The sequence below is a fragment of the Megascapheus bottae genome, chromosome 13, assembly GCF_031878675.1.
Source record: "Megascapheus bottae isolate mThoBot1 chromosome 13, mThoBot2.hap1, whole genome shotgun sequence".
NCBI lineage: Eukaryota > Metazoa > Chordata > Mammalia > Rodentia > Geomyidae > Megascapheus > Megascapheus bottae.
This window is the reverse complement of record NC_143521.1, coordinates 49,646,121-49,671,870: the sequence shown is the minus strand read 5'-3', so window position 1 is coordinate 49,671,870 and position 25,750 is coordinate 49,646,121. Positions and strand designations below refer to the sequence as shown.

General features: G+C 37.8%; 1 protein-coding gene across 3 annotated transcripts in view; it reads right to left on the bottom strand.

Annotated features, from left to right (window-relative positions):
• The window catches only part of Kcnip4 (potassium voltage-gated channel interacting protein 4), an 870,838-nt gene that overhangs the window by 358,264 nt on the left and 486,824 nt on the right, over positions 1-25,750 (bottom strand). Inside the window, exon 1 of one of the 3 annotated variants that reach the window (XM_090343769.1) lies at positions 18,224-18,431. The exons of the other annotated variants lie outside the window; for them this stretch is intronic. Coding sequence (XP_090199895.1) covers positions 18,224-18,323 — 100 coding nt within the window. The 5' untranslated portion in view covers positions 18,324-18,431. Of the gene's footprint in view, positions 1-18,223; positions 18,432-25,750 lie in introns of those variants that run through there. 3 annotated transcript variants of the gene reach the window in all.

The following is a 25,750-nucleotide window of genomic DNA, read 5'->3' as shown; positions in this document are numbered from 1 at the left end:
TGGACGCTATAGGTAAACAGGAAGTGGTGTCCTATGGGTGGGAGTAAAAATGTTCTTCCAATGTGAGCTGAATATGTATCCTACTCATTGAACTTATGGAAACTTGGTGAATTGTCCATTAAAATGGGGTAATTTTATTGAAATTTAAACTTTATTTGATGCATGCCATCAGCAAAAACAATCAGGGTGCTTGAAGTCAGTCAATGGTCTTATTAAGTATGTTAATGTCTCAAATGGAGTGCAGGGACGTTGAGAGAAATGAGATGGGGGCTAGGATATTTCTGCATAAATTTTACTTTGGACAGATTCTTGAGGAGCTCTAGAAGATCCATAGGAGAGGAAAGTCCATTTTAAGGCTAGGGAATGGGATATCAAACTACCTGCTCCAATAACTGTGCTTAGAGGGTAGTAGTAGAGATGTGATGACTTTAAGTCATCTAACTGTAGACAATTCAGAGTAATATTTCAAAGAAGAGAACTGATGAAAACCAACAGTGAGCATCCCTCAAAGAGAGTAGACATGACATAAGGAAAATATCCAGGGTGCCCCAAAGTAGTCACATTTGGTGATCAAACCTCACAAGAAGTAGACAAAAAAGCTGACATTCAACCTTCCATAGATGGTTTGCCTACATTAGTATTTCTCTGACTCTCTCTCTCTCTCTCTCTCTCTCTCTCTCTCTCTCTCTCTCTCTCTCTCTCTCTCTCTGTTTTTCCATCTTGTTATATTCTGCCCTAATGCAAACATTTACTTTTCCACTTCATGGCCTAGGTTGACTGGCTAGCATCTATTTTAAAATTAAATATTACTTCAAACTAGGGTAACAAAGTAAATCCTATTTGACACCCTCTTTAATCTTGCTTTTAATGAATAGACAAAAATAATTTTTAATTACATGCATTATTTAAATGATGCCTGCAGAATGTGGCAGTTGCTTGAAAGCAGTTGACTTATTCCAGCATTTTAAATACTCCCAATTCCACATCACATTTGCATTCCCTATGAATAAATATTTGCTCAGAATCTCAGTTCAGTCTCCAGATCGCCACATGTCCTAATTGAGATAGTTTGAATTTTTGAGAAACAACTGTATACCCTTTATTATCTTTTTTTTTATCACATAGATGCTCATAAAGGTAACTATACTTTTTGGGAAGAAAATCAGCTAATGAGCCAACTGTCTGCCAAGGGAAAATAATATCAACCAACTCTAACCTAAAAGCAAAGCAATAAAAAAAAATTATATGTCAGAGCTGGATGCAGTGGTTCACGCCTAGCTACTCAGGAGGCTGAAATCTGAGGATCAAAGTTCAAAGCCAGCCAGGCACTAAAGTCCATGAGACTCTTATCTCCAATTATCCCCAGAAAACTGGAAGTGGTGCTGTGGCTCAAAGGATAGGGATGTAGCCTTGAGCTGGAGAGTTCAGGGACAGCACCCAGGTCCAGAGTTCAAGCCCCATGACTCACACACATACACACACACACACACACACACACACACACACACACACACAAATCTATAGCCACATAAAGGAGATAGTGGCTTTATTTAGCATGGCTTTTGCAGTATCACCAAGATCATTTGTGAAAATCACTTTCCAAAGCACCAGTCTGCCCATTTTCATGCTTCCTCCCAATTGTCAGCCTCCTATTTCCTTCAGAAGCAGATACTTAAAGAATAGTTCAGTATGCCATGTTTTGTGTCTCTCTTTTCCCTTACCACTCTGATGTAACTGATTTTGCAAACCAGCCTCAACTTTTGAATAAGTAGTCAAGAGAGCAGACCATCTGGAGAAAATACTTTGTTAGAATGGATGATACTGTGTGTAGACTTCTTGTAGAAAATGAAATACTGCCTTGCATTTTTACCAGTGAAATAGATACCATACTATGTTACAACCACACAATAATTGGTTGAGAAGAGGAAAATTATTAAAATGGCTTGAATATATGAAGTCATAGTGAGTACCCTAAAATGGCTTCGTGGTAAGCTACAGAAATGACAAAATGGGGACTAAATAATGATAGGTTTCTTCCAAGGTTTATTGCAAACTGTTTGGGGCAAGCATGAAGCAGAAACTACTGTGTGCATGAGAATCCATTCTGGAATGGGGCATCTCATGTCTTATTCTATACAATAGCCAGAGAATGTCTCCTCCATGAGGAGATACTATACCTTCCATACCTCCACAAATTCCACTCCTTTCACTGGAGAGAAGGGATGGGATGGGGCACTCTGACACATTTATGCTTTTCATCCATTATTTAACATTCACAATAAGTCTCTGAAGAAAAGATACTGTCCTCATTTTGTTGATAAGAGAACAGATACTTAGATAAATTGAAAAGAAGTCAAAAAGAAAAGGAAGGTGATAGCACAGATTATTATCAACAGAGAGAGGACAAAGATCAGGGTCAAATATACAACCCTAGGACTCAATGTTCATTTTCTTCGGTGATGCTTATGGCTGAATATAATGTCTCTTGAATGTGTTTTAGAAGAGGCTAATAGGAGGCAAATATTTTTTTTTAGATTGAATAAAAGTCAGCTTCTTTCTTAATAAGATTTCTCAACTATCTTTGGTAAATACATATACTTTTGGTATCACCAAAGTGGTTGTGTGGATCATTGCACAAAATGACAGTGTTTTGCACACTCAAATGTGTCTGATCTTTCAATTCTTCTGAAAACATTTTAGAATCTCTAGTCTCTCTGCTACCTCTCATCTCTTCTTTCCAGAGAAGAGATACTGGAAACATTGAAAGGCTGCAGTTTTTAACTCACAGATTCTATATTGCCTGCATGAATTTTGGAGATAAAAAAGTACAGTTACCAGGATATTGGTGGCACAGTAACTCACACCTATAATCCAAGCTACTCCAGAGGATGAGATCTGAAGATTGTGGTTTGAAGATAATTTAGGCAGGAAAGTTTGTGAGAGTCTTATCTCCAAAAGCTCCTAAGAAAATCAGAAGTGGAGCTTTGACTCAAGGCCCAAGCCCTGAGTTCAAGCTCCAAGACTGGTACACATGCATGCTCCCACATGCACACACACACACACACACACACACACACACACACACACACACACACGAAGTGTCAATTACATAATAAAAGACGCTATGTGCATTCCTATTGAAATGGTTTTAAAATATATGAGTAGGGACTGGGAGTCTGGCCTAGTGGTAGAGGGCTTGCCTAGCATGCATGAAGACCCGGGTTCGATTCCTCGGTACCACATACATAGAAAAAAAGCTGGAAGTGGTGCTGAGGCTCAAGTGGTAGAGCTCTAGCCTTGAGAAAGTCCAAGGCCAGTGCTCAGGCCCTGAGCTCAAGCCCAGGACTGGCAAACAAAAAAAAAAAAAGAAAAGTGCAAAAGAAAAATATATGAGTATATTATAAAATATGCACTAAACAAGATTTCATAGTGTGTGTGTGTGTGTGTGTGTGTGTGTGTGTGTGTTCACATGCCAGTACTCGGGCTTGAACTCACGGCCTCTTATGTACTCTTCACTCTTGCAGCTCAAGCCAGTTAAGCTTTGACTACCATGTCAAGCCACACGCTTATACCTGATTTTTTGCCAGTTAATGAGGGATAAAAATCTGACACCTTTTCTATCCTAGTGGGCTTTGAATTGAGAACCTCATATCTCAGCCTCTTGAGTAGCTAGGATTAAAGGCAAGAGCTACCTGTGCCCAGCAAAGTCCCCTGCCTTTTATAACTACTACATGTACACAAGAAAATAGAGAATACTTTCACAAGATGGCTTGACTAACATAATCAAAAGCAAGAAACCAAAATTATGTGAGACCAGACACTGTCCAAAGCACGCAGTATATATATATATATATATACATATATATATATATATATCCAATCATCATAACAACCCCTTTAAATAGATCTCACTAGCTCCATAAGACATGTGAGGCACTCAGAGAGCATGGCTTAAGTGAATTTTCCTCCTCCACATCTCGCTTCTGACTTGTATTAGCAATATAACCAATTGGTTATTACTAAATTCCATGTTGCTTGGGATTGATTGGGCTGCTCAGTAGTCTTAAAGCCTATGGAGGATTTCTACGAGCTATGTGAAAACTAACAAGAACTCTCTGGATGTTGTTTCTCCCTTGTTATCCACACTCCCCACATTTTACCCTCTAATAATGCTTTTATTTTTGGCAATCTATAAAAATTTAGGTATAGTTCCTATAAAATATATTAGAAGGAAAGAATTAGAAACTTGATATATTTCATGTTGTTGGCATTTGTTTGATTCCTAATCATTCATTCACAGATTATTTGATAACATATGGTAACTACTGCTAACAGGGCAATAACCATGAGTGAGATATTCTATCTGCACCCAAATACTAGGAGAGGTAGATCTTTGATCCCAAAAGCTAACTTAGTCAGGCCAGTGGAAAAATCTATTTTGATTGGTGAATTTCTTTTCTCTCCCTTTCTTTTCCTTTGGTAATACTGGGGTTTGAACTTACAGATTTGTGCTTGCTTGGCAAGTGCTGTCTATATCTTGGGTGCTGTGTTTTAGCCTCTTTCGTTCTTGATTTTGTAGATAGAAGCTTTGCTTTCATTGTGGACTCTGATGCGCCTATTATACTTCCTGCCATAACTGGCATGATAGGCATCGGACAACACACCTAGTTTGGGTATTGTTTTTTTTTTTTTTGAGAAAGATATTGGGAACATTTTTGCCCTAACTAGCCTGGAACCTTGATCTTCTCATTATCAGGCTCCTGGAGAGCTGCAGTGAAAGGTGCATATACTGCTGTTGGTTGAGATGACATCTTACAATGCTTTCTCTTCCAATTCCTTATCATTGACCTTGAACCACAAACTTCCTCATTTGTGCTAAGTATATTGCAGTTAGCAGATATTCAAGTCAGATTGAATTTCCTCTCCTGAAGTCTTCTTCACTATCTAAACTAGCCATATAGATGATCGTAAACTCAGTACCAGGCACCAAGTGATAGTAACTACAGGTAATTACTTGTTTTTCTGCAAAATTAAAAATAGAGAATAATAATGTATAATAAATAAAAACCAATACCATTATTAATATAACAGGGAGAAAAGCTAGATTGATGACTTAGAACAAATTCTTATATAGTGCTGCTTCAATGTGTGGTTCATCCAGAATTTTATGAGGAAAATACTCTAGTTATATCCTTGGAGTGATGAAAAATGACAGCACAGAAAGAATACATACAAAGCTAAGATTTCATAGCAAGTGAGCAAGCACTGGGGCCAGGGCTCAAAATCAGACAGCCAATCCAGAGTCAGTGCTCTTGACCACAGCAAGTCCATCTTTGAACATTAACAAAACTTTGTTGAGGACTACTCTTCGCATTATTCTTCCTCTTTGTCAGTAGGCTATAAGGTAGATTGTATCCCCACTTGTTGGGGACCGACTGTGGGGTCAGTGACCTTGGACCCACACAATTGTATACACAAGGAAGTAGTTCTTATCCTGGTAACTTTAAGCAATGTCAATCAGTTCTCATCATGATGACTTTAAGCAATGTCAATCACTTCTTATCAAGATGACTTTGGGCAATGTTAATCACTTCTCATTTATCCTATTTGTGACTTGATTACTATTTTGTATGAATGTAGCCTCTGGCAGTTCCCTAGTTTTAAGATGAGTATTTAAGGTCAGAACTTGAAATAAACCGGGCTACAGTTTTAGGCCGCAGTCTTGAGCTCACAGCCTTCTTGGCCTGCTGACTTGGGCTGTAGCCCTCCCGAACCCCATCTGTTTGTCTCTCTTCTATTTTTTCCTAGTCCCTGCCCCCTATTTCAGGAGTCCCAATCTGCGAAACCTGGTTTGCTGCCGGCTGGCTCCAGCACCCATTCACTGAAAATGACAACACATATCAGAGAACTAGCTATTGGCAGAGTGTACATCAAAATACAAGGCTCCATGCTTTTCTCAAGGATAAGATTTTAGGAGAATTATTTGGAAATAAGTTCTTTAAAATTGCAGGTACAGACCAGCACATACAAGCTACAATATAATTTATTAGTTCCTTTTCCCTCGTAGTCTTCACCCTCTCATTAGGCGAAGAGGAAAAAAAGTCCAGGAATGAGAAAAGAAATTTATTTGGATCATTCTTATGTTCAAATTTCAAAAAGTGCTTTTGAATAAAAGGAAACTATGAATACTTTTTATGAGAAGTATTTAGGATTCCTCGCTAGTGAAATGAGATATTTAATAAGATCACTGTACTCCTTCTAAATGTTTCTGGGTAGCCTCTCTACTACTGTTTTCTTTTTTATCGGTTTCCCACATTAAATGATTTTCACATGAATGGTTCCTACGCACATGCAAGCAAGTTGCTACCAGTGAAAGGAAACTGAAGCTAAGAAGTGAGGAAGCTGAAAATTACTATGAAGCCTGATTCTACCACCCTGTGCCATTTCAATTACTCCATTCCTCCTCCTGTGACAAACCCACAGTCCCTTTCAGAAGTAATGAAGCAAAACAAATAGAACATTTTGCTCCAAAGAGTTCTTCAACTACAGATCCTCTTAGCACATTCCAAAAGCTCATACCTCTATTACGTACTAGAGGTTCAGGGATCAAACCTCACTACCCTGGCCTCTTAATAACTTAATTGACATAGCAATATTTATGAAGACAGCTGTCCATCAATGACACTGGAAACTGTTTACCCTGAAGTTCAATAAAGGATTCCAGTTTCTTAAAATCTGGCATTAGTTCAAAGATGGTTCCTCTGAATTTTCATATTTTAAGATGAAAAACATCAAAACTTTGCACTTTTAAATAAGTTTTCATGACTAAAAACAAATATTTTCATTTTAAATGGATAAATTACTAGGTTCTATATAGTGATGCATTTCCTTTCTGGGAAAACAACTTTGTTATATATTGCTGGTCTTTTTTTTAAAGATTAATTTCCCCAAATTAGATAAATAGATGCAAAAAAATACAAGAATATCTTCAAAAAAGGAATTGACAAACAAGAGTGTTTACCTACCATCCTTTATGGGTATAAATATTTTTTTAAAAAAAGATCTGTATTATACATACTGTTTTGGAACCTGTGTTTGTACCTAGACTATTTTCTGAAGATCTTTTTAGCATTATTGTATTTATGATTCTATTGGAATCATACTGGATAAATGGGTAAAATTATCAGCATGCAGATGCAGAGACTCTTGCCTAAACTGAAGGAGTTCAGAATTTAGTCTTGGATAAGTGAGAAGATGCAGATCAGAGGTGAAAGAGCTAAACTTAGATGGGGATTGAAGCCTGAGGGCCAAGAAGAAAGGCCATTTGGAAACTACATGGGACATGACAGTAACATCCCAAAGTCAAGGTGTTGTATACCTGACCTAAGCAAAGATAAGAAAACTTTATCCAGACCTTCCCGTGGACAATAAGCCATTCTATTAATCTTTGTTCTTCCCAATGGTTTAATGGGTCTAGTTGAGTATTTTATAGACTAATCAGAGGATTCTAGTAACTTTTTCCTAAGACCACATAGCTAGTTTGATGAAGGATTGCAATGAAGACATTTTCCCCTCACAAGGAAATGTGTTCTGCTTCAATGTCACAATCAAGTTTCACCCATTAATCAATGCTGCAATTTTTGGCATAATCCCCCATTCTACTTCTGTATTTACACACATGATTAACTATTAATATATTCTAAAGGAATCTTTACAGCTCTTGGTACAAATAAATCAATGTCTTTCAATGAGCTCATTGTGTATTTCCAGAAATATCACAATTTGTAGTCTCAAGTATAAATGTGTGTGCAGTTTGTATATTGTACAAATATATGCACCCCTGAATCTAGCATTTGCTTGTACAAACATACATCTATACAATAATGTATATGCACATATAGAATTTATACATCTCTTATACATCTTAGTGTTTAAGAAACACTAAACATCTGTGTTTGGCAGTAATCTATAGGATCTGTGACAGCAAGAAAATTTGAATTTTCCTAAAGATAATAATAGATTAGGGTCTGAAGATTAAAGAACCAGGAGAAGTACAATACACAACCATGAAACTGTATCTGGCTAGATACCAGTGACTCACGCTTGTAATCCCAGCTACTTAGGTAGCTGAGACCTGAGGATCACACTTCAAAGCCAGTGTGGGCAGGAAAATACAAGAGACCCTATCTCTAATAAACTACTAAGAAAAAGCTGGAAGTGGCTCTGTCACTCAAGTGGAAGAGTGCTAGCACAAAGAGGCTCAAGGACAGATTCCAAGCCTCAGGAACAGCAAAAACATACCTGATACATAAAACCTATTTTTTAAGTAGATATTTGAGATGTGGGCTTCTGCAGCCCTGCCTGATCTTCAAGCTGAAATCCTTCCTCCTCAGATTCCAGGCGGTGTTTCAAGTCTGCACTTTCATGTATTTGAATTTTACTCCATGAGTGAAGGGATAGTGCATAGACAACTTTCAGGAAACAATCTGTCACTCCAAGAGCAGTCTGAAAATATTTTAGTAAGCATTTTCATGATCACAAATCCAGCCCTACTTGCAAACATTTTGCTGGGTCTTTTTCCTAAGCAATTTTGCTGGCAGTTTTGATTCAATTTCAGTTCAATTCAAGATTTCTGTGGCAAAACCCCCATCTCCTTGCCTATCTGGAGGTTACAGTGAGCAAATTCCTCTATTTCATCAATAGTTTTCCATTCTTACCCTTACTACTCAATTCTTCCTTCTCTTGGAACAGAACTGGAAAGGAAAATTCTTATAGTAATACTCAAATAAGTAGACACTTAATCTAAGCTAGACGAATCTCCTTGCAAAAGTGTGGCCAAAAATCTCAAAAGGATTCTCAGCACTGTTTGACTACATTTGTATATTTGCCCAGTAAATTCATTTCCCACAGGCTCTAGTAAGGCTATCTTGTTTTATCTATCACTTTAATGCAGTCATTTTTCTCTACCTCATAAATGTTTTTTCCTCTCATTGTGCTTCACAGTAATTGAGTTGCAATGTCTCTTAAATTCTCATTATAATCATACCAAATTCTACACCCATGGTTTCTGCTTAGACTACAGTAAAAGAGAGTTGCCTTCCATCCAAAGTTATCTAGTCAACTCTGCCAGAAACCTTAGTATCATACCCCATAGTAGGAGGACAATGTCTTGTCAACCATTAATTCTTCAACCTTCCTCCGTAAGACCTCATACTATGTTTATATGGTACCTGCTGGAAGGCTGAGCACTTGGTGTTTATCTGAGTTTTTGACTATGTGTCTTTATCACTGTGGAATGTGAGCAGAGCTCTAATTATCCTCTGAATGAAAGCTTGGTTCTTAGCCTCACTGGAATTTATGGTTTCATGATAGGACATCATTACTGTAGCAAGCAGGGCAGAGCCTTTGATTCTACTTAGGAACTTTCCCCATTAATATTCACATAAGCTAATAGTACTGAAAAAGAGTAATCTGAAGAAAAACTGTCCACAATATATCTTAAGTAAATAGTGGGTGTTCCTCTAATTATGTCTAATGAGATTATCCTTACAGGGCTTAGCAAAAATTAGATACTAGAAATCTGTGAAATGCTCACCTAGGATATAATGAACATTGTATCATAGATGAGGTAATTGTTATGTTATCTATGTTTGGCAAACCCTGTTGTGATTGCTAACAAGTCAATTAACCTTTCTAGGTCTCAGTTTGTTCAGAAAATGAGGGGGTTGGGCTACAGTCAGCATGATTCAAGAATCTACTTCCAAATGTATGTATTAGAACAAATATCTGGGGAATGAAAGTATTATTCTCATCTCAGTTCACAATCGGTCCAATATGTATATATATCTTTGGAGCTAATGTGTGGGGAAGAGGGACTGCTCATCAGTGTTCCTGGCTTTCCGTTGTGGTGAGAGTCAGATTTTCTCTGAACCTCATCACATTCTCACCAGGTATTCAAAGAGCAATGACCTCTCAAAATTCTAATAAAGTCATATGAAAACAATACATATTGTTCCTGAAGGCACAGTTATCGTGGGCTCTTTGTCACAGGATTTTGAAAGAATTGAAGAATAGACTTTGCAGTGATAGAGAGAGGACAAAAAGGAAGGAAATGAAGTTTCTTCTTCAGTGCATTCAGAAGATCAGTGATGGGAAATGCGACTTGTTGTTTCCAAGGAGAGGTTTAGCATGAGATGTTTGAGTCAAAGCAAGAAGCAGGTAGATGTGAAATGCAAACAGAGATTGACAAAGGCAAGTATGATGTTGACACTGATTTCAGGGTCTCCAGAGAAGCTGGACACATGGACTGTGTAAAGATTCCTTATCTCAGTCTTTCACTGGCTTCCTGATAAAAAGAATAAAACCGAGAGACCTGGAAAAGTTCCTATACAGCATAACCCTGGCCTATACTTATCCTCTCTCCCAGTTATCTGATTTGCCCTTGTCCACCTACAGTGGCGTGCCCAGGATCATGGAATGCATGAAACACACTTCCGGCCAAAGTTTCTTTTATTGAGTAGTACCTATGCATGGAATCAACCCTACTTTTCTCAAATGCCAACTTCTATCAAGCCACAGGGGAAAAAAAAGCACATGGAGAAGCAATTCTACTATAAGAGATATGATCATTGAAGGGCAGAGGTTACAGAACTTATCAAGAGGGTGCAACTAGAATGTATTAGAGCTAGAACTTAATTGTTATAGAGCCAAATTTCGCCTTCCAAATATCTTTTCTAAGCATCTGCGTTCTACATACAACGTTCCAGGAGAAACTGAAGATGATTGGGGAACCAACTGCAGCATGAGGAGTCTCCTGAATTACCCAAATGCTTTCCAACAGCCTGGACAACAAGAAATTAAAGCCCTAGAGATCAAGAGAGGCCTCTGAGAAGAGGACTTACTATCAAGCAGTGAGGAAATTAAGATATTTCCTATTTTTAATATTCAAACTGAGAAAAATGGTTCATAAAACAGATGTCATTATATAGTATGCATATATATGCAATATATATGGTATGTATGATATAATATATAGTACATACATTATGTACAGCATTTGCATTGCCATATATGGTATTGTATAAAATATGTAGTATATGCCAGGTATGGTGGCTCATGCCTATAATCCTGGCTTCTCGGGAGGCTGAGATCTGAGGATCATGGTTCAAAGTCAGCCCAGGCACTACAAGGACAGTAAGACTCTGATCTTTAATTAATCTCCAGAAAACTGGAAGTGGTGTGCTTTGGCCCAAGGGGAAGGGCAGTAGCCTTGAGCTGAAGGGCTCAGCGACAATGCCCAGGCCAAGTGGTAGGGTGGTAGACTTGAACTGAAGAGCTCAGGGACAATGCCCAGCCACAGAGTTCAAGTCCCATAACCAACAAACAAGTAAACAAACATTATATATATGGTATATATAGTATATAATATATAGTGTATTATATATACTATATATTATGTCTATATAGTATACCACATAGTATACTATATATAGTATATATAGTATATATAGTATATATATAGTTTTTATAGTATGCTATATATAGCATATATATTACATATATACATATTATATAAATTTAGAAAGATTATGTAATTGGAATACATATCTATATCTATATTATGTATGTATGTGTATATATATATATACATATATATATATATGGAGAGAGATAGTTAAGTATATTAGCATTTATCTTGTTACAAAGAAAAGTTTTAGGATCTTGGTCTTCTACAACTTCATCAACCAGGCCACTGGTGATAATCTTCCACTATAAAACATATGGAGACAGTAAGACAGGTAGAAACATTTCAATTAATGGCTAAGTACTTCAGACCAAAGGTTATCTTGTACTATCATCTGTATCTAGTGATAAAGACTTGGCAGAAAATAACTTCAGCATCCTCTAAACTCTTGAATCTCTGATCTGTCAAATAGTGGGATTCCAAGCAGAGTTCTAGGAGTGCTGAAAATTGGGAAAGTATTTTGTGGAATTTAGACTGTGCTTTAAGTTTATCCAATGAGAATATTTCTTTACATTTTTCATTGCAGAAAGTAGTTCTACCTTATGAGTTTTTTCATCCCTCTATATGACTCCGTTTTCTCATCTGTGAAGTGATCTGGTAATTTCTGACAGATCTTCTGTTCTGTGAAACCTAGATAAAAAAGTGTTGGCCTTTCTTCTCTTCATTGCCCCTCTTTTGCAAATTTTATATTCTTCCTTTGGCCATGTTTTGATTAGTGGCTCTAGATGAAGAGCTTCTACTTGAAGCAAAAATTCCCATGAGAATCTCAAAGATGTATAGGTCAGGAGTACATGGTTGTATTGCATCTGACTTCTTTGTCAGATCCCATTTGGGAATATTTGTCTTCTGTAGAAATAATGAATGCCATTTGAATTCGTGCCACCATAAAGTTGTTGCAACCCATCTAGTTATTCCCTGGTTAGCTTAAACAAGTTATTACTCTCCCCAAAACTCTAATTTACAATCTGGCAAATAAGAACTAACACCTGCAGTCCTTTGTGGCTGATGTGACAATCCTGTGGAATTCAATGTGTAGCACAAATGTCTGCCTTCCATGGGATCTCCATTGTGGTCAGTATTCTTGTCTCCCTTTCCTTCTGTCCTTGGTAAGGAAAATGGCTGTTTCCACTAGCTGATATGCTGATAAAAACTAGTATATATGCTTTCTTTTGTAATCTTCCTGAAGAAGCTTTAAAAATACAAACAAGTCTCTTTTGTCCTGCTCCAAAACTGGATGAGCTCCTACAATATTAGATTTTTTTCCAGGTACTAATCAACCTATTCCACATATGTCAGATTCTCTTATATGTTATTTCCCCTGGTTTCAAGGACTTGCCTTTCATCTTCCATGTCCTTCCTTTTCCAAAATCATCAGCCCTTCTCTGTCCTTTTTTCCAGAAATCACACTCATCACCAAAAGACAAACTGGAGAGATACTGGGTTCAGTCTGAGAATGTACCTTCCTATGAAATGTTAAGCTACCCTAATTACATTACCGCATGGGGCGAAATAGGTGTATATTTTCTAATATACTGCAAAGTCGGTTCACCTTTCTTAAATATCACAGACTAAAATAACATTTCTAAGACAACAAACCTACATCAGCTTAGGAAATATCTGAATTTAGGGAAGCGGGATTCTAGGCGAATGTAAATAATAGTCTGCTTAATGAAGTTCATCTACTTATCTATTTTGTATTATCTTTAAGTAGCTGTAGAGAGGAATTGCCATTAGCAGTTTATGAATTCAATGTATCTTGATCAATGTCAAAACTGTCAACATTCTTACCCATTTCTCCTGACCAACCCTTGGCCTTCCTTCACGACTGGCAATTTTGTAAGATATCCATGAATACTTGATTGCATTCTCCCCACAGAGAAACAAAGATTGCATATTTACTCTCATACATGGGAGCTAGAATTTGTTTATAAATATATAAGTAAATACTTTGGAGAGTATGCAAGAGTATGGAAATGTTTTGCCGAAATATGGTAGTTTCAGGGGAGAATTCAAATGGTAAATCTTTACAAAGGCTAAATCGAAGATAAACAAAATAAAGATCAGGAGACTGGTATTGAAGTTATTTCAAATGGAACAATTACTCCTCAGTTATCTTCAGCCTTTTGACTCCCACTTAGCAGCAAAACCGGCACATACTGTGTTTATTTTCTAACCAATCCGACTTACTCACAGGTCCTGCATTTCTTGTACTCAAACCACACATGAGAACTAAAATCTTGGGTTCTAAAAACCCATCTTTTGATATATATTTAATACCTTGTTTTGGTCTTATGAGTTCCCCAGCTTGTTATATAGTGTTCCCTACATCTGCTAAATCAAAGGAGATGGATAAATGGATAACATTGAAAGTATGACTATTAGTGCAAGCAGAAGATAATCATGTATTTTGGTCTTTTTTTTTTGCCAGTCCTGAAGCTAGAACTTTGGGCCTGGGCACTGTCCTTGAGCTGTCTCCAGGCTAGCACTCTACCACTTGAGCCACAGCACCATTTCTGGCTTTTTTCTGTGTATGTGATACCAAGGAATCGAATCCAAGGCTTTGTGCATGCTATGCTATGCAAGCACTCGACCACTAGGCCACACTCCTAGCCCCATTTTTTTGTCTTTTTTATATAACAGTTATTAGTAAGCCTGATTTTTTCCTAATCCATTTGCATTTTACTTAAATTGACAGTAGACTGGTTCTTTCGTCATTCAGTAACAACGTAATTTAAATATATGTTTTAATAATGTAATTTGTATTTGGATGAAAACTAGACGTTTTTCACAGCCCACTGTTGCAATAAAATGGCTTTGCCATTAAAATTTTGATTCAATTTCTCCCTGGAATGTGTTAACAGAAAACTACTTTCATTTTTATAGCTGGGAAAGAGGCAATTTGTTGTTGTGTGGTATAAGCAAATTGTGATACCTCTGAACCTCACTAAAACTCTTCACTCAGGGGAGAGAACCAAAGAATTCAAAACATTGACCAGTGCATCACGAATTATGCCTCCAACTTTGTTTCACTAAATGCTGTCATTTGCTGATCTTCAGTCAATGCTGTCATTGACCTGAAATTCAGATTCATTCTTGCAAGAAGTAAAAGTAAGGGCTGAAACCATGGCCTAGTGGTAGAGTGCTTGCCTAGCATGCGTACAGCCCCACGTTCAATTCCTTGATACCACATACACAGAAAAAGCTGGAAATGGTGTTATGATTCAATTGGTAGAGCACTAGCCTTGAGAAAGCTCAAGGACAGTGGTCAGGCCCTGAGTTCAAGCCCCAGGACTGGTCAAAAAAGTAAAAGTATTAAAGTTCAATTAAATTAGACAAAAATAAAATATTATTACTAGATAATAGTATAATGGTATGATATATGATATGCTTATTTGTAAGATGATTTTTTGTATACACAGGTGTGTGGGGGGGGGTAGGTGTTTCTGTGTATGTGTATGTATGCTGGTCCAGAGCTTGAAGTCAGAGCCTGAGTCCTCTTCTAAGCTTTTTTTTTCTTTCTCAAGGCTAGCACATTCACTTTTTTTTTGTGGGTTATCAAAGATAACAGTTTCAAGAACTTTTATGCCCAAACTGTCTTTGAACCTTTATTCTTGGACCTCAGCCCTCTGCATAGCCAAGACGACAGGCATGAGCCATTCCTGCTCTGCAGAACTGTATATAAGTTTTAGGAATGAAATCACATGCATGCCTGAAATTGCAGTCCCAAGTATCAAATTGTAAAATACAGAAAAAGACATTTCTCTAGACTCTGGAAATAACAATAATAATTCCCAAAAGTCTGGTGAATACTCCCATTATGAAAAAAAAGAATTAGGAAAACTACATGAGAAACAATATATAACACATAAATTATTAGAATTTAATTATCAGACACACTTTTAGAGTTTATGAAACAGAAAGCTCTATAAAGACTACTGAGTCTAGTTTTCTCTTTAGACAACAAAAGTGGCCAAAAATTTTCCAAGTATAGAAAGCAAAGAGAATGACCAGTGAGGCATACATGTCTGTACTCTGATTATTACGTTAGTTTTTCAAGAGAAAGAAGGTCATTTGTTAGTTATAAATACTTTTGTTTATAAACATAGACTGTTGTGTGGCTTATATATCTATGCATTTCATAAGTTTACTGGAACAGAAGGATTCAGGATATTCAAGCATCCAATCACCAGTCTTCTGCACAAATGAGAGTCCAATGGCCTCAAGAATAAGCAAGTACAATCATTTCAGACTTTTTCATTACTGATTTATTTTGATATACACTTATTAAATACATGATAAGATCAAGACAATAGTAGTACATTATTTAAACTCTTGAAAATGTAACAAGACATATCGTATGCATAATAATACAGAGTACATTATGAGTGGCTTTTATATTGAAAAATAGAAGGAACATGAAATTCAAAACTGTCCCACTACAACATTAACCTTGATTTAAGTTTGCTTAGCTAATACTGAAATTCTTTAATAGGACACAAGCCTACAGGAATAAGAAGAGGAAGAAAAAAACATTGACTCTCCAATTCAGTTATATAAAATTGACTCAATTAAATTTGAATGAAATGCATATCAATGTTTGCTTATAGCAAGAAAGTTTCAGGGAAAGTTCTGTAACGATACGCTTTGAGTTTTGAACACTGCTTATTCAAAGCAGGCTGCAACTTCAGAATATACACAGAAACTGTGTTCAGTGAGATCTATCACCTCTTCATTTATATTGCATCTCTAGTAACCAAAAATGCAGCCAAATAAATATTGTCTTGAAGGTTTGCTGACTTGTGCATTAAAATTGAGGCATGACTTACCCAGATTTCACACGGAAGGGCCCTCGTGCTCTTATTTCTATCAAGTTTTAAACTAGAAAGATAATTATTTTTTCATGTAGTTCATAATGTTTTACACTCGAAACTATTTCCTAAAACCACTGGGCTAATTGGATATGGATAAATAATGCATCGATTTATATGGACATTTAGAAAAACATATTCTCTCTATTGCATTAATACAGTTTTGACCAAAGAATTGCTAGTGCTGTTAAAGGTAAAACACGCAAATACTAACATGAAAATATTCATCCAAAACACTGCATTTTTGTGCATCGGTAACCGGAAAACAGAACAAAAGATACTTTTACAAAGTGTTTAGTAGTAGTCCTTAGGGAAGGTGAATGTTTATTCTCCTGAAACAAACAAAACCAATAGTAGAATAGGTACCACAATAAAACCCAGAGTAAATTCTCCCAGTATAACAGTTTACAGAATGAACACCCACCCTCCATGGAAAATCCCTGAACAAAGCCTGCCATTCCGTTCAGCGTGCATTCGCAGAAAGAATGAAAAACAAGTGCATTAAAAATGGGACGTCCCAGTCACATCCGTCAAGTGAAACAGCACAGACTGAGAAGCTAGAGAAGCCAGACCATGCTATTGGTTTTATGACAGCAAGCATGGTAAAGTCAATTTTAGAGAGGATGACCATCTCCAGAAGTTAGAAATGATCCTGCCTTTCAGAAGTACAAACTGAAGGTCTCCACAACAAAATGCATTCTACAAACTTTCTTTTAAGTGACTTGGATCAACCCTTCTTTCCAGTATCACCTTCTTGTCCTTCCAAAGAGATATAAATGTAGGTTTCTGGTAACCTACATCAGAGTGACACACTTACTTTAATTTGATGTTTGCACTTAGTTAAAGCAATCTTATTTATGACACACTGAAGCAGCCTTTCTCAGGAGGATTGAATTTAGGGGTCTGGGGGAATGGCAATACATTGATGATGTATTTTTTTCATATCCACTCAGGTTCTAAATGTGAAACTTGGTTAATATCAAAGCACAGCCGTGTCAACTATCATCCACAGATGCTTTTAAAAATCCCACTGACAACTTGTGAGAAACAATGACAGGCTGGCTATAAACATATTCGCAAATGTGTTCAGACTAGTAAGAAAATAACAGCCCAAATTTACTTTGATCCTGCATGAAGTGTTTAGTTCAGGGAAAGATATCAGAGGTACACTCCTCATGTTTCAAGAAAGAGATAATTATGAAGAGCAGGAGAATCATTCTATAATGAAAACAAACAACCAGCACACCTGAGAAACAATGGACTCTATTTGAAACCCTCATTAAAGTCTTTAAGTCCTGTGAGTTGGAGGCTCTTTTCCCATTAGAATATAAAAATTGCTAATATTATAAACACTTCCAGAAACACAATCTAATCAAAAGCTTGTCATTCTTTGGCTCCAATCTTAAACCATAAGAAATTGCAAACAGATATCTATTTCCCTGTGATTAATGCATTTGCATAGCTAAAGCCAGTGCATCCATCCTACAGCCACAACAAACCCAAATGAAATCTGCTCATATTAGAAATAAAAATTTAATTGCAGCATGGATTATATTCTCACAGATATACCTTAATTTCCTCAGTTTTTGGCTCTACCATTTCGATTCAAAGTGTGTATCATAGTTTCAGCATTCTTTCACTGTGAAAACATGACTACAACTGGCAAAAGTTTATTAATCTATCTTACCCTACAAAATCTACCTCTCGACATCTTCCAGCCCAGTCATTTCCTTGATTTTATTTCAGGTGCCTCTTTAACATTCACTTAAAAGAAAAAAAAAATATGGTAATACAGAGAATTTTGAGAAGTCGCTAAAAAGCACTCCCTTACCTTCTAAACCTGCTTCAATCAGCCCAAATTGTTCCAACAATTTAACAAAAAGCACAATGACGATCAGAACTGCTATCATTTCAAGCCCTTCCAAGTTCATGGTCAGCTAGGTCATGGTCCGACCACGGCCACTGAGGAGTGCTCTTCTGCCTGGCTTTCTTTGTAAAGCCATTAAACTACATTAAGAAGGCTATTGCCAGGGAAGGGGAGGAGAGCTTGAGAGAGAGAGAGAGAGAGCCAGGGAGAAGAGAGGGAGAGAGAGCGTGCGAGACAGAGAAAGGGAGAGAGAGGGAGGGAGGGAAGGAGAGAGAAGAGAGAGAGAGGCGGGGAAGGTAGAAGAAGGGGGAGGAGGAGATCTGAGAGTCCAGGCTAGAGTGAAAGGAGAATGCATTCATCCCGTCTGCCATAGCAGAGGCCAGAAGTGACAGCCGGATAAAGTCAGCCCTGTCAGAATTATCGGCTTCTTCGTTATCACTCTGAGACAGAGGGACAGCCCTGCAGGAAGTAGCGTGCAGATCACCCAAAGACCCAGGAGGTCACCCGCGAGGTCCCACGAAGCAGGACGCACACGCCACGGAGCTGCCTGCTGCTGCGAGCTGCTAGTGGCTTCCCAGGGCTGGTCAGTTGCCTTGGAAACAGCGGAAACTAACCAAGGGCCAGAAACAGGATAAGAGCCTCCTCGTGTTTTGACTTAGGAAAGAAACCCCAGCTGTTGCAGAAGCAACATTTACTAGTGCAAGAAATAAACGTGTGCATTTTATCCGAACTTGCTGAGTGCAGAGAGAAATTTGGCTTCAGGGAGTTCTGCGTTACTGATTTCATTCTTTCCAGTGAGTCTTAGTCATAGAGAACTAGTACTGTGGTTTGATTAGTGACTCTGATACTCTTTCAAGGCAGAAATACGCAAGCTAGGACACATTCCTAATGTTTACAAAATACTGAAGAATTTACCAACATGGACCTTTATGCATCTGCTCATTAGTATTCAACTCACCTTAACTGATACAAGTATCATTGAGTAGCTGTGAGGCTCTTTTTAAAAATGATAACAGGATAATCTGATGCCACAGAAAGTTTGAGGATGAAGAGCATAAGAAAAGTTCCTTGGAATGTCTATGGCCCTGTACAACTTTCATTCCATTTTTCTACTAAGACCTTATGATTATGGAAAGTGGAGAGGGGGTATAACGAAGATCCATTTTATTCTTAAATTGCCATGTTGAATTGAAACTTGTTTGAACAACTACTTAATGTCGAGAAAAAAATAACTGGGTTGATAAAAAGCTAGAAGAGCATCTGAGATACTAAAAGTTCTCAGAAAGGCAATTCAATTCTCCCATTTCACAGATGAGCAAACTGAAGATAGACACTCACAGAAGAGATCAGACAGACAGAGCAATATGAGACCCAGACTTCCTCCCACTAGGGGCTGGTTTCAGAGAAAGTGCAGTCAAATGCTTCAGAATATAGACTCTACAGCTAAATGGCCTAGATTCAGACACCTCTGGGGCCCCCATGCTAGAGGTTTGACACTATGTAAACTTAATCTCCATGCCCTTATGCCCTCATCTTTCAGAAGAGACATGGTCACAGCACCAAGTGTGGGAGACTGTCGAGGGAATTCAGAAATAACACCTTGAGAATAGAGCTAGGTGTTCTGTCACTACAAGCTTTGTGTCTATCCCAAATTTCTCCATGCTCTATTTACACTTCACAGGGCTGCCAGAATAATGAGTCTGAAATTAAGTTTTCATCTTCTCACTCTCTTAATCAGCAACCTGTTTTGCCTCTGTCTATGGCCAGCACATGAGGTCCAAGCTTCTTTTCTAAGTATTCTGCTTCTCCCGCGGTCTAGTACTAGCTTGCTCCTCACAGCTCTTTCCTTTGTCTATACACTATACTGGGCAGCTCAGCTCCTTCTCCCAAACTCATTCTTGACCTCTTCACAGCTAGAGATCTGTTTACACCATTCTATCTAATTGAGCAACAGAAACAAAAACTGAAACAAAAATAATCTTTCCATATCATTGCTTCCTGAAAATTCCTAATATTTTCTGAAAATTTTCCAGCCAAAATTAGATAAAATAGTTGTGTGTGTTGATGATAGATTCCCCACGTATACTGCAGCCTATTACCAACTTAGATACACGTCCTCTGTACATGAGGTTCCAAAAATCAGAAATCATGCTTCCCTTGCCTACTTTAATATCCTCTCAAGGGGGATAACTCCAAGGAAACACTTCCTGCTTTCCAGATGTGTAGTACAAATATTCATTATATAATATTCACCATTGACTAGAAAATTACCACATAGCCTGTTTCTTCTCCCTAGCCATTCTAGATATAGACGTAATTCAATAAAATCTAGAAGAAACATTAAATGCAGAATGTTTAAGGAGCAGGCTCAAGGTCAGACCATGGATGAAAGATGAACTAAAATTCAAATTCTCGTGTTTAGTGTAAAGCTCATTCTTTCTCCCCAATATTCCACATAGCTTTAAATGAATCTGTAAAATTGCAAAACTTGGCACAAGAATGTATTAGCATCAGGTGAAGGTTACACTCAAGATGATCTTTTCAAAGTGTTTTGTAAAATTCTAATTAATACATTAACCCCTAGTACCTTTGGAACATGAAATGTTTACAAATTGGTAATTAACTAAACTCATGGGCTTTGTTTCCCACTCATTCCTAGTCTTATTATTTAAACAAATGTCCTAAGAAACTCTGTAAACGCCAGCAGCTTTCCCATTAAACAAATATCACTGGGTATATCTTATATGTTCTCTTACAAGGTAGATGTCCTCGGGCCAAGAATATAAGAAAAGCAAGGAACTAATGAAAAGTTGCAGAGTGAAGCTCTTTCCCCTCAGGCTGCATGCCCCGTTTATGGTCCCATTGGTGCAGTATACTCTTTCCAATACTGGCTAGTTCCTTTATATCTCCCTCATTATTTCAAACTTTTGCTTTTGTGGGGTTTCCTCTATTGGAATATGTACCCCCAGATTTCCCCATAAATAAAGAATATTATTCGTACCTTGCCTCCCAAACCCACACTGTATACAGAAGCACATCTTCCTGAGGCTAGAGTCAATATCCTCTGAATCAGTGATGTTTTTCTCAGCAGCATCGTTGCCAGCTGGCATGTTGTTACTTTACTTGTTTAGCAAATTCCTTCTACTGCCATTTGCTAAACTATAAATTCATGCCTATGAAGGCACAGAGGTTTGCCCATTATTTTCACTGGGGCATCCTTAAGTGGAGAATAGTAGCTGGCATCAAAAAAGCAGTGTCTACTTGCGGCATGAATAATCTACCCAATTCACCATTCTCTAGAAAGCCACCTGACTTCTCCAACGTAGCAGAACCTATATCTCTGTTTTTTTTGAAGTGCCAAAAAGGCCTATGAACCCTGAGGTTACTCTATTTTAGAGGCTCCCACTTTGAAGTACTGAAGAATCCGTCCACAGCAGGGCAAGTTATAGTGGCTTCTCCTTAAGGGCGTGCCACAAACAATGCATGTTGAAAGGTCTTGGAAATGCTTCATTCTCAGTGTTATGATTTGTAGTTCTTGCTAACATGACCAATGAAAGGAATACAAAGGAAGAGTGAAAACAAATGCCTTAAAACTATGGCTGTGGAAAGGGAAAATTACCCTGCTCTAAATCTCAGTTTACTGGTCTTCAAAGCAGAGGCAATACACCTCCTTCGGAGGGATCTTTGGTAAGAATCAACTGAAGTAATAGTTGAAAGACATACTGATCTTCATGAGAACATTTTCCCAGTCCATTCACAGAATGCCTCTGAGAAAGATGAGAATTGTCTTATATTGTCATCTTCTAGGTGAAAAGAAGAGGTTTGGGAAAGGTTAGTGAATCATTCTATCACTCCAGTCATGCTGTGTTTTCACTCATTAAGTACTTAAGTGAGCCAAACCTGTGTGGGCTACTTAAATCAACCACCACCAGACTAATATAACAGCACTTCAATATAATTTTAAAACACAAAACAAACATCCTTGCTAGTTCAGAATTGATGAGGTTTAGAGGATGGAGAAGTTCAATGCCTGTGATGTGGAGAGAGGTGGAAGGTATATGAGTGTGACAGCATGGGAAATGAAAAGGTTTCTCTCGTGACAATGTAAAAATAGCCATGTAAGTCAGGATATTAACGTGGGAAGAACACCAGTCCAAGGGTTTGAGACCATAATGAGGAACATAACAACCCCTAGCTCAAAAATAAAGCTGAGATGAAACCCCACAACCTTTTATTTTTATAATATATCCTTAAGAAAATAACAAGAAGGCTTAGAGAGAAATCGAGGCCTCACTCTTTAATAAAGCCCCCCCCCCCCAAAACCAACAACAGGAAGTCTTCCCGCTCAAATGCTACAGCCACATCCAGGCTCTCTTTTGTCTATTCCCAGAAAAATGAACACACTTAATTAGAGATACTCTTATTCTTGCACTTCAAAGCATATCCCCAAAGTGCAGTTTATTGAAAATTGCCAGTTACTGGCAGTAATGAACCTATTTCTGCTTCATTTTTGGCAACACAGGTTTTGGAAAGAAAACAATGTTCTCTTTCAAAATGAGATATGAAGTTGCCCTTTGATGAACTGAGGCAGGGAACAAAGGGGTTCCGGTTTGTTTCCTCTTTCTGACTCCAGATTCAGGACCATACTTTCTGTGTAGCTATATATCAGTCTCAGTTAGTGGGCCTGAGCTTCACTTAAAATTTTTGTTGCTGTTGTGGTTTGTTATTTATTTACTTACTAAATTTCTGATCTAGCTATTATACAAGATAATATGGACCAGAAAATTCTTACCTATAGTCTTTACATTTCTCGCAATGAAATTTAGATGATGCTATATGTAAACATTTAGAATAATCACACCATGTTGACAAAAATAATGTGCTAAGCACTTTCTATAGAATTTCTCACTGTCATTTCATGTAAGCCTGATGGTTTAAATGTCATTCATTGCTTCTAGTTTCCAAGTAGACACTGAGGGTCAGAGGATCGAGCATACCATAACAGGAAATACTCAAGCTGAGATGCCCCTAGCTCTAATTCCAGAGATAATATCATTGTGGTCTGCTAGATACAATAGCAAACAACTGTGTTTATACATTGTATATTCAGTATCCAGAAAGCAGGGAAACACATTTCTGCCTTCATACTAGTGGAAGGTAAGAGAATGGAACCAAGTATTGAGGTAGGACCAGCTATCAGAGGGTTTCTATTTCTTCCTTAATGTGTTTTACAGCAATAATGATCTGGATAACAAAATCAGGGGAAAAGAAATTTTCCTGCAGGAGAATTTACTCAGAGTCTGAAAAACAGTCAAACCAACCAAATCCACACCCAGGAGTGCCCAGGAAGCTTCTTTCTCCACATGTCAGGCCCCCTTCTGGTCTGAAACTCAAGCTGAGCCCTCATTACTTGCTTTTTGTCAATTAATTGATCCCAGAGGAGGAGCTCGGCTTTATGACTGAATAAGTAGGAGGCGCATTTGTCCTTCCAAAGTAAACTGCATAAAGCAGTCACAAGGTATCAAGCGAAAAATGTATATCCTTAATATTATGAAACCAAAATGACCTTGTCTCATGCTAAGTGCACTATAATGCAGAAGATGCTTGGTTTAAGTACTAGCAGAACATTATGACTCTGCCTAAATAGTTGCTATTATTCATGCAAAGCATTTGAAATGGAGATTATCAAAATGCTCAGCAAATAGCAGCTATTTTTGTTAGCTATTGCTATACAGAGAATACTATTCCCATTGTTCTAAATAGATTAATCCCCCTAAATCCATACAATTAAAGGAGCTGAGAACTACTGTGCCTCGTACAATGTGGGTGAGTTGAACAACATCTTCGGCCGAGTTGGAATTCTAACGAAAACACGGCTTCATACCCACTCATGAGGTTTACCACTGCTTTCACCCAAGTGATTCAGAAATCATTTGTACATTTATATAAGAGGGTTGAAGTGTTCTGAAAGTTCTGAATCTATGTATGTCCGTTGCAAATTAAAAGAGGTCAATAGCTTTGAAATAGTTTCTTAGATACCAGTGCTTCAGAAATGTATGCTGTGTCCACTATGGAGAGGTGTGCTTGCAGCATCAGGAGACTGACTCTATTGATGTGCATGTGGGTTCTCAAGCATCCCGTAGAATGCATTGAGAATTTACCTTTCGGAGTATATTGCAGGACTCCCTCAGCAATGAGGTACAATGAGAGTGACACCAACTTTCTGACTCTACTGACATCATCACCATACCCTACAGACCTCTGTGAAATGCTGCCTTTCAGGATATATTCCATGGCTCCATCCCCAGTGGCATCAAGCTCACACATGCCCTGGACTCCATCTTGCATGATACCATTACAGCCTTAGCTAACAGCGGTGCAGAAAAGGAAACACACCACCCAGATTTTGACGGGAAACCTTGTCCTGAGAATGGATAATAAGGAAGATGCTCAGAGAGGAAAGTGGAGGAACTACAGGCAGTGATTCAAGTCACACTAAAGCTATATTTTCATGCATCCTTACAGTCTGGAAAGGAATGAAGGGGAAGGAAATGGTGGAAAGAATGTCTGGTATTAAAAAGACAGAAGAGATTATTGACCTGTTATATAGAGATAATTATTTTTGGTGCACAGATGTTAGTGTGTTTTCTTTTTTTTTCTTTTATTTTCTTTGTCTTTTTTTGCCAATCCTGGGGCTTGACCAGGGCCGGAGAACTGGCCTTGAGCTTTCCTCAAGGATAGCACTCTACGCTTGAGCCACAGCACCACTTCCAGAATTTTCTGTGTATGTGGTACCAAGGAATCAAACTTTTGTCTTCATGCATGATAGGCAAGCACTCTACCATTAGGCCACACAAATTATCTATATTAGGCCCACAAATTATATTTTTGACCACAAGAAAATTAAAGAAGAAAAGTCTTGGGCCAGGAGTTTGGCCTAGTGATAGAGTGCTTGCCTAGCATGCGCGAAGACCCGGGTTCGATTCCTCAGTACCACATACATAGAAAAAAAGCCGGAAATAGTGCTGAGGCTCAAGTGGTAGAGCTCTAGCCTTGAGAAAGTCCAAGGACAGTGCTCAGGCCCTGAGCTCAAGCCCAGGACTGGCCAAAAAAAAAAAAAAAAAAGAAAAAAAGAAAAAATTCTCATGGACTTGTCTGCCTGGACTTGCTTTGATCTGTGCTTTTCAGACCTCAGCCTCCAAAATACCAGTTTTATTTTTAGCCTATTTGTGTTTTTAGATTTAATCTGTTTTTCTGAATGGGTAACCCAGTTGAGTGTTGCTTTTTGATCCAATTTGAATGTGTCTGTCTTTTAATTGAGATTTCAGATCATTTCAATTTTAATTTGATTAATGATTACTTTTGTATTTACTGTCTTGTTATTTGCCTTGTATTTGTTCTTTATTCACATTTTCCTCTTTCTACCTTTTCTGGGATATTTGTGAATCCATTTTCTTTCTTCACGGAATGTTTAAGGTTTAAGCAACTCAA